This window comes from Equus przewalskii, chromosome 2, assembly GCF_037783145.1.
Source record: "Equus przewalskii isolate Varuska chromosome 2, EquPr2, whole genome shotgun sequence".
NCBI lineage: Eukaryota > Metazoa > Chordata > Mammalia > Perissodactyla > Equidae > Equus > Equus przewalskii.
The window spans coordinates 111,661,074-111,677,360 of record NC_091832.1 but is presented as its reverse complement, the minus strand read 5'-3'; the positions used below and the strand labels follow the sequence as shown (position 1 = coordinate 111,677,360).

Here is a 16,287-nt window from a genome sequence, read left to right as displayed (position 1 = left end):
AGAATCCAAAAAGACCAGGCAGAAGAACTAACTCAAACACTGAAAAATACAGACATGAAAGTTATGAGGGGCAATAGCAGTCTCGAAGAACTGATTTGCTTCTGAAAATACAGAAGTTCAAAAAGGAGAAAATGCGAGAGGAGGAACAAAAATGTTCCCGGTAGAAGAAATAAATTAGAGATCGAGTAGTATAGAGGAGTAGCTGGAAGGGGATGGGCAATCCAGAGAGGGGTTCTTTCTAGATCCTTTTTAGGGTGGGCCCTATGTGAAAATGTTTAATTGATGGTAAGAATGAAGCGTGTGTGTGTGTGTGAAAGAAAGAGAGCGAGCGAGACAGAGAGAATGGGAGAGAGAGATTTTTGAGAGTTGAGAATATTAGTAGTTTCATATCCCTGAGATGTTGATAATGGATGCATCCAGGATACAGATAAAGGAATATTTTTGAATTATTGCTGAATATCACAAAATGAATAACCTCACTCAGTAGCCTGTACAAATGTTTAATCACCCTGATGGTCACAGAACGGCACCAGATCTCCCTGGGCTTCAGAAAGCCAAACCCTCTCTGCTCTGAGCCATACACCTTCATGCCGCCAGGAGCAGGACAGACATCAGGAGGCTTCTGAAGGGAGGAGAAAGCACTTTCAGCTAGGGATAGCAGACACGTGGCTTGATATTCTTATAATCAGCCGTAAAATCTGGGTCCACCATCTCAAAATGTATATACTTTTTATTATCACTTGTGTTTTCTTCTATCCTTGACAGTCATTTTTATCCAGACTTCGATATAAAGATTTTTGTGGAGGAGATGGGAAAGGCCTCAGACCTTGCAATACTCCAAGAGAAACTTTATCGTATTTTATATACAATCGACTTCCTTTTAGTTTTACCAGACCAAGTTTATGAGGGTGAACCAGTCAAATTATGAGAAATTCATGTTGAAAATGGGGATACTGATCTTTTGGAAGATTTAAGGCCAATGAATTATGCTTTTAGAATGATTGTGCTAAATTTAACCCTTTTGGAAATCCTTTCCTTCCCTGGTAACATCAAAATTTGACCCGGAATCATGAAGGATGCCTAAGTGTCCAAAGGACCTAGAAAGGACTATGATTACAACTGTGAGTGCCATAAAGCCAGGCCTCTCCCCAGTCTCTGCCCCACTTTCAGCCGATGGGAATTCCCTCTGGGATTCTGCATTGGAGAAGTAAGATAGCTCATCCTTCCATTCCCACCTCGCAACAACTGAGCAAATAGGGGTTTGAAGACCACTTTTACATTTCATGTTTACTGCAAGGGATGCATGGGCCATGTTTAAGTTGCTTAAAGACAACTTTGCATCGAAGGCCATATCCTCACATTCACCTGTGCCCACCCACCAGGAAATTACAGCTTCTGACAGCAGCGGGAGTTTTGCCACCTGAAGTGATAAGGAGAACAAAAAAAGGACTCCGGACTTCCATGGTTGAATGGATTTTAAGATTATCGTAACCATTTTCACATTAAAGTAGCATTTTCATAGCATATAAAATATTATCATCCAATTTCTTTGTTTTGACTTGTTTGTTTGTCTTGGGAAAACCAAAGCCAGCTAAAAGCTTTATCATTCCCATACTGGTAAGTCAAAATTAAAATATAAAGGGATAAGTTATTGTCTTTCTAAATACAAACAAGGAGGAAAAATAAATTTATACTTAATAACCTGTAATTTTCTAGCAGAACTAGGGAGTAATAATATTCAATGACACATGATAGAAGATACGTCTTTAAATTAAATTTTTAACATAATTTTACAACACAGGAATGTTTGATCTCTTGAGTAGTCATTCCAGAGTTAGCACTGCTATAACGGAGTTTAGAAAATTAATGCGCATTTTAAACAACAGCAACAACAAAAGTGATACATCTGGAAATACGGGCTTTTTTCCCCTTCTCTGCACGTGTGTAACTTGCTATTGTAACACAATTTATATTCCTGGTGGAAGAAAAGATTTCAACAACCAATATCTAATAGTCTGGAAATTTTGCCCACAACCTTTAAAATGATCTACTTGCTTGTATTACAAATATTTTCATCTAGGCCAGGCTTATTTATTGTGACTGTTTGTTCTCTGTTATGCTTTGTGCACTCACTGATGAAAATGCTTCTAGTCAAAGTGGTGAATTCAAAACACAGCAACTCAATAAAAACTTTAATTAATCGAGACATGAGTAAAGTGTATAAAACTGTCACATAGTGAAGAAAGGATAAAATATTCTAATTGAAAGTGTCATCTCATTGGTGAAATACTTTCACTCTCTTTTACTACATCCTTATACACGTGTCCTTCAGTAAATGAGCAAATACCCAAGGAAAAAATGCCTGACGAACCTCAGGTGTAGAGAAAATAAGTCCAAATCATATTTATGCCTAATAATTATTTTAAAAAATCAAACCACACAAGTAGAATATTTGAAAGTAATAATGGCAGTGGCTTTGAAAAAACCTCAGTTTAAGACTGATATGCAACGTAAAATAGTTTGAATCAAGTCAAAGCACTTTTATGAGAACTTAATTCAGGAGTTAATTAAGCAAAGTGACAAAAAGTAGAAATTAAAAATCAGATACCACAACTGTGACACATAAACTTAGTTGTTAAAAATTAGGACATCTGTTGAACACTTTTAAAATCTATAGATAACAATTTAGTCCTTAAGTGTAATTAGTAGCCAGCATTAGGGTCTCTTTGAAGTTCATGGCAGAAAGATGATGCATAGGGATGAAGAGTGAAGAAAATAATGAACTTGCATGGGTGTCCAAATATTTCACAAAGCAAAAGCTAGTCCAATAACACCATAGAATAATATATTTCATGATTTAAAAAAAATAATGCAAGCACCACAGTTGGCTATTCTTACCTGTTTTTTGTGGCCCAATTACAAGGAATTTTGGTAAGTGGTCACAAGTTTTCTCTCTGGACCAGATGTCTTTGTGCCGTTTATCATCACATGGATTCTGTGAGAAGGAAGAGTAATACATTTTATTGTGTAATGAATGACTGGCTCTATTCCCTATAAACTGTTCAAAAGACAGAACCAAATTCTTACCTGATTCCCTAGAGCAAGGAGTAAGACCCTGTTTTGGCTCTCTGATTTCCAAATGGTTTCCTTACAAAGTGACTGGCGCCTTCTTTTCCTTCAGGGCTAGAGGTCCGGCTCAAGCTGATCCTGCCTTCATCCTCTTCTCATCTAGGTTCTAACTGCTGAGATCCCGCTTTGTTCTGGATTCATGTTTTACTTCTGTATACCTGAGCCTTAGCTTGTTTTAACCTAGTTTGACCATAGTTTCTTGGATATCTGGCTTCGTCCTCATCTTTTTTATGTTTCTTTCCTCAGAGGTTAGAATGTCATCCTTGAATGCCAGACTTAGCCAAATTTTCCTCTCCTTTTCACCTGTGTGCTATTCTCTGCTGATCCAACCACCCTCTAAGTTTGGCTACACCCCATAAGCTGACAGCATCTGGATCAATATTTCTAGCCCCTACCTCCTTCCTGAGCTCTAGACCTATATTTTAAATTGCATATGTGTCATTGCATTGTAGAGGTGGTGAGGAAATTCCACAAATAAAATTTATTTTCACAAATAAAATTCTTTCTAAAAAACATATGTTGGGCATTAAAACAACTATAATTACATATTTATTATCCAAATATTAAAAATGACTAATTATAGTTCATGTTTGTGTACTTTAGCCACATCTTTCTCTAATACCATGTCACCAAAGTTCCTCTGAAGAATCATTGTTGGCACTATGATCTTGTTTTACCTTTTCATAAAATTGCCTGCAATTCTTTTCCAGTTGCATTCATAGTTAATAAATCTGAAAATGCTGAAACTTTCAATGGACGCTTCTCTTATGCCACTATATTTTTAACTGGGGAAATATTTTCTCCATTTGGTTCAGATAAGTTCAGAACAAATTTGATTAAAGAGAAGTATTTTCAATTCTAATTGTTTTCCATATTGAAATGTCTAAATATTAGAGACCAAACATTTTCCCATTTATTTTTCATTGGGAGTGTCTTTCTTTGACAAATATTTTTCAAGATAAAACTTATCAAATAAGTTCTCTTTAATTATGATTCTTTTGACTATTTTGCCAAATATAGGTGCTGAAAAATCATAGACTTCACAATATTATTCCATTCTGACACAGACTATAAGTCTATCTAATTAAAAATAGAAAAGCCATCAAGAAATGCTTATCACAGTTGAACTTCCAAAGTTCAATTAAAGAATGCCAAATTAAACCTCCCATTTCATTTGAATTCTCATTGCTTAATTAGCTTAGTTTCCTCCTGTCTTGCTTTGAAGTTTTTTTTTTTTTTTTAAATATGGGGAAAGGCACTAAAGGAAGAGAAAAATGTTATTTAAACATATTTTTTCTCAAAATAATATTTTTCTCAAAAATAATATTCAGAACCAATTCTTCTCAGTGTCCTTATATAGACTGAAGGGACCCAGATCATCCTGACCCCACAGATATTAACATTGATCTACTATATTGATGACGTGATGTTAATTGGACCTGGTAAGTAACAAGTGGCAAGTTCTCTGGCTGCCTTGGTAAGATGGGTGGACTCCAGAAGCTGGGAGATAAACCTGCAAAGTTTCAGGAACCTATCACTTTGGGGGTCTTCCGAGCGCCAGTGGTCTGGAGCATGCCAGGACGTCCTCTCCAAAGTGCAGGGTGTGTTATTGTACTTTGCAACTCCTACTACTAAGAAAGAAGCACAGTGCTTGCTAGGCCTCTTTGGGTTTTGAATGCAGCATTTTATTGCACTAGAGAATACTGCTCTGAGTTACCGACTGGATGATGCAGAAAGCTGCTAGCTTTGAGTGAAACTCAGAACAAGAAAGAGCCCTACAAGAGGTAAGGCTCAGGTACAAGCAGCCCTCCCACTTGGACCATACACCCTGGCAGACCCGTGGTACCATGGCATCTATGTATAAATGAATGCCAAAAATGGAGTTTTGGTCAAGCCCCAGAGGAAAATCACAATGTACACCCCTAAGGTTCTTCAGCGAGGTGTGCCATCTGCAGCAGATAATTTAAACAGTTACTCCTGGTATGCTGCTGGGCCCTGGAAGAGACAGTACTTGTCATGACTTTTTAAAGTCATCGTGTGGCCATAACTGGCCAAGATAAGCTGAATATTGACAGACCCACCAAGTAATAAGTTCATGTGTACCCAGTAGCAATTCATTGTAAGATGAGAGTGGTATATCTGGGATTGCTCTCAAACTGATCCAAAAGCTACAAGTAACCTCTACAAACAAGTGACCCAGACCCCCATGTCACCCATCACTGTTCCACCAGTGCCTCTCCATCAGCTCATTCCTATAGTTTCATGGCAGGTTCCCTATAATCTGCTGATGAAGAGGAAAAAATCCAAGCTTCGTTTGTGGATGGGTTGACCCATATGTCGGTAGAAGCCTAAAATGGACTGCTCTGCACTATAGCCCTATTCAGAAAGGTTCCTAAAACCAGTGGCTAAAGGAAACTTCCAATTGGCAGAGGTGTGGGCACTGTCCCCCATCTACTTTCTATGGGTAGACTAGTAGCCCAAGGTAAAGATGTAACAGACTAATAGGCAGTGATTAATGTGTTGGCCAAGGGACTTAAAGGAGCAAGACAGGAATTTCAAGGCTAAGAAATTCTAGCATGTGGATGAAGCTATGATAGCGACAAAAAATTGTGATGACTTTTGGATTGTACATTAATGTACACCAGAGAATATCCAGTGTAGAAGAGTGCTAAACAACCAAGTCGACAGGACCACTCAGCCAGTTCCCAACATTCCCACCAGTCACCTAACCCCTGTCCTCAGCCAACCCAGTGCTGGAAAAATGGGCTCATGAATGGAGTAGCCATGGTAGCAAGATGGAAGCCATTCATGGGCCTTCTTCTCTCAAGTCTGCTAGTTACAGCTGCTGCTGAACATCTGCCCTGTCAGTAACAGAGACCAATTCTAAGTCCCAGAGGCAGCACTATTCTGCCACTTAGCAGAAAATTGATTACGATGGACACTTCCATTCCGAAAAGGGCAGTGATTGATCCTGACCTTAGTTGACAAATATTCAGAGAATGGATTTGCCTTCTCTGCTTACATGGCCTTGGCCGGTACCACTATGCAAGCCCTCACAGAGTGTCTGACTCATTGATGTGATATCTCACATAATATCGCATCAGATAAAGGACCACTTCTGGTAAAGGAAAGGCAGCAGTAGGTATAAGCCATGGGAGTCACTAGTCCCATCCCATACCCCACTGTCCAGAAGCTGCTGGCCTGATAGAGTGGTGGGAAGGCCTCTTAAAAGATGCAGTTCAGGTACCAGCTGAGAGATATACTGAACTCTTTTAATCAAAAACTATTAGTTCGTGTTGTGTCTCCAAAGGGTAGTACAGTTGTGTCCAGGAATTAAGGAGTGGATGTAGGGGTGGACCCATTCCCCGTCATTTCCAATGACTTACCAGGAGAATGTGTGCTTTCTATCCCCACAACATTAAGGGCTGTAGGTTTAGGAGTCCTAGTGTCTGAAGCAGGGGTCTTCCACCAGGAGACACAGGAAGAGGCTCCCCACACTAAAAGCTGCAGGTGCTGCCTGTTCACTTTGGACTCCTTGTGCCAGGAGGCCAGCAGGCATGGAAATGAGTCACCATCCTGATAGGGGTAATTGGCCCTAATCAGCACGAGAGGTGGAACAGCTACTATACAGGGAGAGCAGGGAGAAATGTCTTTGGCACTCAAATAATCCACTGGGTTACTTGTTGGTACTTCCATGTTTAGTTTTAATTGTAAATGGGAAAGGACAGCAACTATGATCTGATAAGTGCTGGGTGGAGCACCAGAACAGAGTCCACCACAGCGTACTTCGCACTTCACAAGTTAAGCTACCTTTATCTAGGCATAGTCTTTCTTTGTCATTATTCCTGGGGAAATTTACGAGATGAGAGTTAGCAGGACCAAACTAAAGCTGCTGCTACTGCCGTTGGTCTTGAGAGTGTACCTGACCCACCAGGCCAGCCATCTGGACCAGCAGAAGTGCCAGCCAAGAGTGGAGGAAATCCAGCACAGGGGATAGAGGTAGGAGAAAATGTGTATTGCTTTCAGTTGGGATGGATCGAAGTCCCAGTGGGGACTCCCAATGACTCTCCTTTTATAAGTTTCCCCAGGAATAGTATTCACACAATCCTAGAAAAATTGTGTCTGGAAGGAGTGAGTGTAATAAGATAAGCAAGTAGAGCTAAGTGGTAAAGTGGACAGTGGGGGATGCTCTTCTCCCACTGAAAAGATTCTCTTTTCTGGCCAGGGCAATACCTTACACCAATTCCCACTCCACCCCTACCAGCTGCTAATGGCCCCCAGATGGGGAGATTGAGAATTGCCCTTGGTGAATAGGTGCCACCTGACAGGAAGCTATGCATCCCCTCCCCACTCCCCAGGGGTGGCCCACATCCAGTGACTGACTGATCCTGGCGGTAAAAGAGTGACCTGCTTGCCTCAAGGTGAGACAATTCGTGTGTGGGATCAGCTCTCTCCCTGCAGACCAGATCAAGGCTAGACTTTACCTGAGACTACATCCTTGCTCAGCTCTTTCCCCTTCTCCATCTTGTTCCACTTTTGTCCTTATAGGTTTTTCCTGAGAGCATTTCCTCAATAAATCATTTGCAACCAAATCCCTACCTCAGACTCTGCTTCTAGAGAACACTAGTTTGACAGTGACCATTCATGCTCTGTGAAATTAAAAGATGCTCTTGATCTGAATGCATCTTCCATCTCCAGCTCCCACTGGAACAAGAGAGAAGTGCAATATAAAAAGACTAGGAACGTATAAAGACAACTGCATTATGTGAGAATTAGCCTTGGAAAAGGTTAGGCTATCCATCTTGGATTTCTATATGAATTCATCTATAAAAACTGTGATAAAAGGAGTTAATTACAAGCCAACAAACTTGACATTTATCATCTATTTTATATAATAACTAAAATTTTATTTTCTTTTTACCAGTGTTCTCTGTTTTCTGCAATCTTTTTACTTAGTATTCAATCTCAAATGCTCCATAGTCTAGCTTTAGCTTAACTCTCTAACCATAATCTTCACTGTGGCAGAGAAGACTAAACTATCTGGTCTCCTTTTGTTCCTTATGTAACGAGACATCCCCTATTTTGCTTAGTCTACGAGTTCCCTGCTAGAGACTATATTTCACAGTCTCTCTTGAATCTACGCTTCTTCACATGAATAATTTCAGTCCAAAGGAAACTAGCCAAAATAACGTAAAATATCTTCTTAAGGATAAAGCCACTGTCTGGATTTCCCCTTTCCTCCTTACTGCCTGCTGTAAAATGGCTCCAGTGGCAGCATGTGCATTAGGTTCGGAGGTGGAAGCCACATATGTGTTGAACACCTGCCAACCTGGGGCCCTGGATGACCATGTGGAACAGGGTTGTCTCTTTCTCCTAGACTGCTTGACCATTTTTAGACAGTTGTATGAGTGAGAAATACATTTCTATTTTATTTAGCCACTATATTTTTTGAATGTCATCATTATAGCAACATTGCTTGTACTCTAGCTCAATGAATTTCAAAGCACTCATCTGTGAGAAGGTAAGGAACTTGTGCCAGAATGTGAGTGACTGCACTGCTTGATTCAACAAGAACATCCTGCTACAAGAAAAAACTAAAAATTCCAGCTGAAGCAACCACCGTGCTTGGTGATATACTTGGTTTACATGTTGACACAAGCTTCTTGTCTCATGGCAACTCAGAAACAAATTCAAGCCTGTTTATGGACCACACTTTGAGTAGCACAGCCCTGAACTAACAATTGCCAACACCAACCTATTGCTTCAGTTATACTGTACTTGCTATAGATGTACTCATGCCTGCATGTGAATCTTCGAATAATTTATTTTTCTACGCAATGCTCTTTTTATTTTTCCCCAATCCATAGTCAAAATTTTACTCATTCTTCTAGCTTAAGCTAATATCTCCCATAAACCTTCTTCTTTATTTGAGGGGCAGCATAGCCCAGCTGGTAAGAGTGTGAGCTCAGGAGGGAGACTGCCTGAGTCTTAAGCAATTTTCCTAAATTCTTTGGGGCTCAGTTTCCTTACCCGGAAAATGATGATAGATAGTATCTACCTCATCAGGTTATTGAGAACATTCAATGAGTTAATATATTTAAAACTATTAAATGGTGCTCTATAAAAGAGAAAGCTTATTATATGATCCCACATTAGCCTCTTCTTTCCTTTGTCCAGATTAGTTAGGCAATTGGAGCAACAGAAAGAGGTTACTCTTGCTGATCAACTGGTCAATTGTGGCCATTCACCCCGAGCACAGGCTTCCTGGTCCATTGTCAGAATGCACTCTGCCTCAGGCAGCTGCTCTTCTGCAGGAGAAATTTTCCCTCAGTCAGATGGCTAGACTTCTGGGATGTATGAGCTATTTCATAGGGAAATAGCCTGGAGTTTCTTTAGGCAAACTTGAGGATACAAGAAGTCCTGCCAGACGACCCAAAGACCCCTATATAATCCTAATTCAATTTATCTCTGGATGTGCTTGCTGTCTGGCTCTTGCAACTCATCCAAATAATTGTTTGAGCATTTGTCATAGTTCAGGTCTCATCTCAAATACCACCCCATGCAAGAGGCCCATCCTGATGACCAGAGCTGAAGCTCCTCCTCCCACTCCTGTCTCTCTGTGACAGCTCCCAGCCGTGTTTTCTTCATTGCATTTTAGTACCTGAAATTAGTTTATTCATGAACACATTTATCATAGTTTTATATTATATTATATACATATATAACTAGCATAGTTACATTTATAATAATTGCATAAGAATGTAAGTTCTCTGAAGAGAAGACCTCTGTCTTCTTGGTTGGTACAATCTAGTACATAAGAAGCTCTTGATAAATATGGGCTGAAGGAATGATTAACTGACTTCGGACAAACATAGTAAATATTTAGTAATAGACATAGACAGATTTTGGTATATGTTTGAAAACTAACACAATATGAACTGTGTAGACATTTTACTTCCAAGACTCACACCAAAAAACCATTCAGTCCCCAATGATGTCTTTCGTGGTGGCCCCAGGAGCTAGCTATTGCTGTTCACTCACACCGTCTCTATAGAACTTAAACAGTATTTTCCTCATATTATCATTTAAGCTCTTCATTTATAAAGAACTTTATTCCTCAACTGTCTTTTAGACATTAAACACTAGGAAGGCAGCTCCCATGACCTATACTTATTGAGTCTCCCCACAAATAATTCAACAAAGAACAAATCTCCGAGTAGGTGTTAGTTCATTTGCTCAAAGGGTGTCTCTATGCTCAGCAAAGGTAGATGAGCAGACTGATTGACTCTTCAGTGCCACTGCTGAAAATCAAAGTCTTTCCTGAGATATTTCTTGGTTCTATATGTCTAACTAGGCCACTCATCTTCTTTAATTCTGTACACATGTCTTGGCCATTCAATTTCTGCAGGAAAAACTGGTGAAATATTCACAGAAATAAGTAGATTCAATATAAGACTTGAAAAGAACTTTCTTTGACTCTAACACACAGAACATGGATAACCATGGCTTGTTTTGGCAGACAAAAACACTTGTTATTTCTAGTTGTGCTTCCCAGGAAGTTATGCTAATAGGCGTAAACTGTCAAATAAAACTACCTGGATGCTAAGATATTACAATACTTGCTGTTTCAAATGTTTTGATTACCAACAATTTAATTTACATCACTTCAGCTTTTCCTGTAGGTGTCTTACAGTCCATGGCATTTGTATACCCAATCGAGGCAGATTGTCTTTCTTCATAACTGCATTCCTTCTATGTTTTGCTATTTTAGGGCTTTTCAGATGTCCATATTTCTTTTTTCACCTCATTTCCTGGCGTGTTTCCCCTCATATGTGTTAATCACAACTTTATTAACAGGATGTTTGCATTTCCCATTTTATAGTCTGAAAATGTTTGTTTTTACTTTTCCTATTCTGACTTTCCTTATAGCGTCTGAATATTTGAATAACAGCTAACATAATATCTAACTTTCATTGATTACCTTCTATATTCCAAGCATTTGCTTGACACAGATTATTTCTAATCCTCAGAGCAACCCGGCAAGACAGATATTATTGTTCCTTCCTTGTAACTGAGGAAGCTGAGATGCAAGGTGCCTTACTTAGGTCTTGTCGAAGGTCATACGGCAAGTCAGTTTCGGATTTGGGATCCACAGTTGGGTTGTCTCTGTAGTTAAATTGTGCGTGAGTGTGTGTGCAATTGTGTATGTGTACGTGTGTGTGAGACAGAGACAGAGAGAAGTTTCTGGTAATGACTAGGAAGGTCAAATGGTCTTCCCAAGAAAAAGCAAAGGATTTTGTTGCACTTTCATACTTTAGTCCATTACTAATGTTTTAATTTTAAAAGTCAGAAAATTGCAAAGCAATTATATCCCTTTTCATTCTCCAATCTGATTTTTCCCTGCATATCTGAAACTGCTCTAAACAGTAATTTACTGTTTTAAGCATCTAGCACTATACATAGATTGAAACTTTGAAAAAAATATTCTTTTAAAATTGCTTTTGGCAGCTTATGGTTACAGTGCCAGCGTGGTGTGAATGCCTGTGACTCGGCTCTCACACAGGTGACGGGGATGCGGGTGGCTTTTTTCCATGGAATATATGATGAGGTGTGGCAGGTTTACTTTTAGGTAGACCTAAGTAAGGGGGACAGAAGATTCCCTGAGATGATGGACCGGACTTAGAAAGGGCAGTAAATTCTGATGAAATCATGTTACTTAGAAGGGTACGAGCACCCAGATTTTTTGTCTCCAATTAAGGAAAAATTTCAAATTTGCAATCAAGCTGAAAACACGTATTTTAGAAAATCATACTACTTACCTTTTCCTAAAGTTCATATTTTTATAGAATACGTGAAAATAACTTTTGTTATTAGATCTAGTTATTCCAATCCACATTGTTTTTTCTCTACTAAAAATCTGCTTTGCTCATTTCTTCTCCACATCTTTCACTGACAAGGACACTGTGGAATTATCATTTAGATTGATTATCCCCTCTCAAGTCATGTGCTTATTCCAGATAACTAGGACATACCTAGACCTTAATAGGTGAAACTTTAAAAATGCCCAGTGCTCATGGTAGAAGAATTATTTTGTTAATTAGAAACATTTCTGAGATTCTTGCTTTCCTCTTCATTTCTCCTCTGTTTGCCTTCTGCTGCTCTGACCTCATTGTTTAAAGGAGAATGCTATGAAACCTGTTTTTCTTTTTAAATTCTTCTTCTTCCTCTCTATCTGGTTGTATCATTTTTCAATTTCTTCTGCTTATTAAGTTTTGCCATGTACATGTCTTTAAACAAAATCCTTTCCCAAACCTGTACTATAGAGGCTGCTGACTTTTCATTTTCTGTCTCTCAATGTCGTTTAAGTCTAATACGATCCAGTACACTGATGAGGAAGTTTAATACTCTAGAGATGCTTATTCTAAATCAACAAACCCTTTTGGAGAAACCCAGACACACACCATCTTTACAAAGACTCAACTCCACTTGCACACTATGTAAACCCTGCCAGTCCATCACCTCCTTGGAGAAGCCTTTCCTTTCCGAGTGCACTGATCCGCAATGAATGCTCTCTCCAAAGAACTTCGGGAGCACTTAACAGCCTGATTCTTACTCAAACTTTTCTACTCAAGCGCTCTGAATCCCCGAGGAGTGTAAATGCCAACCTCTGGGGGTGGGAGTGGGTACAAGGGCCTGTGGCTCTGTGTGAGTCTGGGGTGACAGCCCCACACGTGCGGCTTAAACACAAAGTACCCCTGATTTATTCTAAACATCTGTGCATTCTTCACCACATTATACCCGTGTTTATTTAAACAAATTGATCCTGTTGGCATGAAATACTCTCAGAGTAAAACTGGCCCCAGGAGAAGGCGACAAGTTTAGTTTGTAATTCTGAGTATTTTCAATCAGATGACTGCACATTCCTGCATCTAGTACCTTATGTGTTATTATTTATGGCTTTATGAATCTCTTGTCAGGAATCTAAACAGCCAACTCAATACAAGAAGCTGTATTTTTAAACCCATTAATTAGTCTCATATAGGGTATTCACTCATAGTATGACATTGAAGTTAGCAGATATTTCTGTAGGGAACACACAAAAAATTCAGTTGAACTATTTTTTTGTGCTATACTTGGATTAGGTGCTCAAAATATATTTGCTTTATGATAATTTTAGTTCAGAAAATATAAAAGCATTATAACCTCATTTTATTTTATTTTAGGAAGCTATCTGCAAGCAGTTTTTCTGACTAAACTTCAGTAAGTTATTTGTGGGGAATTTGACACTTGACAGGGTCATATCTGCAACTGATTGACAGGAAAAGGAAAATTCACAACTTATGTTACGATTTCTGGACGTCAGACTATCTGACAACCTTGTGTAATCAAAACAGTGAAGTGCTTAATTGTAAGTGAAAGAATTAAAATTATAAGGAATTGTCTACATATTTAGGAAGGATTCCTGAAAGATTTAAATACTATTCTGAGGGAGGAAGAGAAATGCAACACAGTAATACATAAATCAAATTGCAATTAGGAAAAAATAGGTAAGATGATAATGAAGTCTGTGCCTCTACTCTGCCATCTGGGAAGTGATAAAAAACTACTCCGGCTATTTCACTAGAAAGGCTGAAAGATGAATAAATGGAAGTAAAAAATATAAAATTATAGAGCTCTTATTTCCCCAGCTGTGGGGGTAATTACTTATGGATCAATCCTCCTTTAATCTCAGTGTCTCACTCACAAACAATTTCTACCACTTTTTCTTTGAAGATCTCACTTTTTCACAACCATGAAGCTATTCAGGTTTAGATTATGGTTGATTATGGTCCTAACTTCAGCTCCTCCCAGTTCTTCCTTCTCCTGGAGAAAGTCTTCTGGTATAATCTTTACTGGCCAACATGGTTTTTAAAAATTATTATTATTTCACTCTCATCTTCAGAACCTATAGATACTTGCTTCTTGTTGCCTATAAGATCCAAATTACTCGGGTAGCTTTCACAGCGTTCCTGCCTGCCCTGTATGTGTTCCTCAAGGTTATTTCCCACCACATCCCTACTCTTCTCTAAGAAGCAAGAGTGTCACTTTTACTGCTCTTTGTGCACACACACCCACACGTCTGCTTTTGCTTATTCATTCATGAGATTTTAAAGACAGCGGTTACGGCACTATGCTAAGTTCTAGGTTACAACACGAATAACTATAGTCTTACCCCTAAAGGTTTGCATGAGCTGGTATATGACAGGAGGTGTGTCTGCAATACCATGTGGTAAGTGCAATCATAGTCATAAATAAGGTATGGAGAGGAATAAATATGAAGACAAATTTATAATGTCATTTTGTTCACATAACAAGGAGCTATTATGGTTTATAAGTTCTATGAAGGCAAAGATTTTCTTTTTATTTTGTAGTTACTTCAAAAGTATGGGTCAAATAAATTCACACTGAATTGACCATCAGATTCTTCTGAAGTAACAGGATATCCCTGAAATTTCCTTCTACAGAGAGAGTTGATGATAGAAGTAGATTTATTTTTATAAATGTAAAACTACCATCTTGGTGTGGTTGGAACTACACTGGAGTAGCAATAAGAGCACCTGAACTTTAATCCTGGCTTGTCCCTAATAAGCCAAGTGACTTAGAACAAGAAATTTTACCACACTAGGTGTCATCCACTTCTTCTAAAATGAATAAATTGGGCTAGATGTCCCTAATCGCTTCTCCTGCTCTTATAATCTGTAATTCTCTGTGTCAGCATTCATTTATTCCTTCTAAGACAGATAAAAATAGAATCTACAGTGTGTATGTCACCAGATCCTATGATTTGCCCATGTCCCAAATACTCAAATCTCAGCATTTCTAAGCTGGAGTTGGAGGATTTCATAGCTCGAATCAACAAAGGTGCTAACCTCCTAAGGTTAACACTCTCTGCTTTGCTTTCCTGCTGTAATCCTGGAGACACTGGCAGGCAAGAGAGACCACAGCTCCTTGAGCATTCCCCTCGTCCCAGAGGCAAGCTGGAAGCCACATGACGCTTGGCATGTTTGTTGACAGTGAGACTAGAGTGACTGAGTGAAGATGGAGACTGAGCTAACCTGACAGTTTAAAAGCTTGAAAGCATCGATTAGTGAATGTGCAAGAACCTGACCTTTCAACTGCCTCCGTGCCGCGTTTTTGGTTTCTATGTGAGAGTAAAAAAAATGAGGAAACCCCACTCTTTCATACTTCATAGTGATTATTCTAACAAAACAAAGGGGCACATGAATTAATGGGTGCCCGTGAGTATAATTTTATGAGAATTACACACTAGGGACTAAACTGAGGAGGAAACTCTCTGGGATAGAATTTCTTGTGTGTCGTCAGCACATATTCTCACAGAAACAGCTTTGAAAGAATCGGCTTCCAGTGAGGGGAGCACAGACACGTTCTGTGGTGCCCTTGCCATGCTGGCCATTGACAGATATTCATATTGCAATTTCTAATTAGGTGACAAAGCAGTTTCCCATACATAGTAGTTGATGCTAATGAAAATTTACATAAGGAACCAAAGAAAGTTAAATAGATGTGAAGAGGGTTGTTTTGCACGTTTTCTTTTCATTTGTGGTAATAAAAAAGTGTGAATTGAAAATCTAAGGAGAAATAACAGTTGACTTACTGTTTAAAAGTGAAACATGCTAAATAAGTAGTCGTGCTTATAAATACAAAAAGGTACCTGAACGTTTTATTTTCACAATATATAATAAGAGAAACACAATACTAATCAAGCCTCAGTCTGTAGGGTTGTGAGGAATGGGCTATCAAACATTGAATTAGTGCTGGTTATGCTTATATATATATATATTTTTTTGTTCAGGAAGATTTGTCCTGAGCTAACATCTGTGCCAAGCTTCCTCTATTTTGTGTGTGAGTTGCCGCCCCAGCATGGCCGCCAATGACTGACGTAGGTCTGCGCCTGGGAATGGAACCAGGCCACCGAAACAGAGGGTGCCGAACTTAACCCCTAGGCCGTAGGGCTGGCCCCTACTTATATGATTTTTGTAAAATTAAATTCATATTGTATAAAGGACAGGATGATAATGCATACAACTCTTTTGTGTTTTTTTTGTGATGATAAATATAAATATGAAAAGAAGAGATAAGGACCAGGGAAAAAAGAAA

General features: G+C 39.0%; 1 protein-coding gene across 2 annotated transcripts in view; it reads right to left on the bottom strand.

Moving 5' to 3' along the window:
* The window catches only part of LOC103557777 (N-deacetylase and N-sulfotransferase 4), a 389,440-nt gene that overhangs the window by 21,808 nt on the left and 351,345 nt on the right, over positions 1 to 16,287 (bottom strand). For both annotated transcript variants that reach the window (XM_070609249.1, XM_008530458.2), the window contains one exon: positions 2,899 to 2,995. In XM_070609249.1, the coding sequence (XP_070465350.1) occupies positions 2,899 to 2,995 (97 nt within the window). The remainder of the gene's footprint in view (positions 1 to 2,898; positions 2,996 to 16,287) is intronic.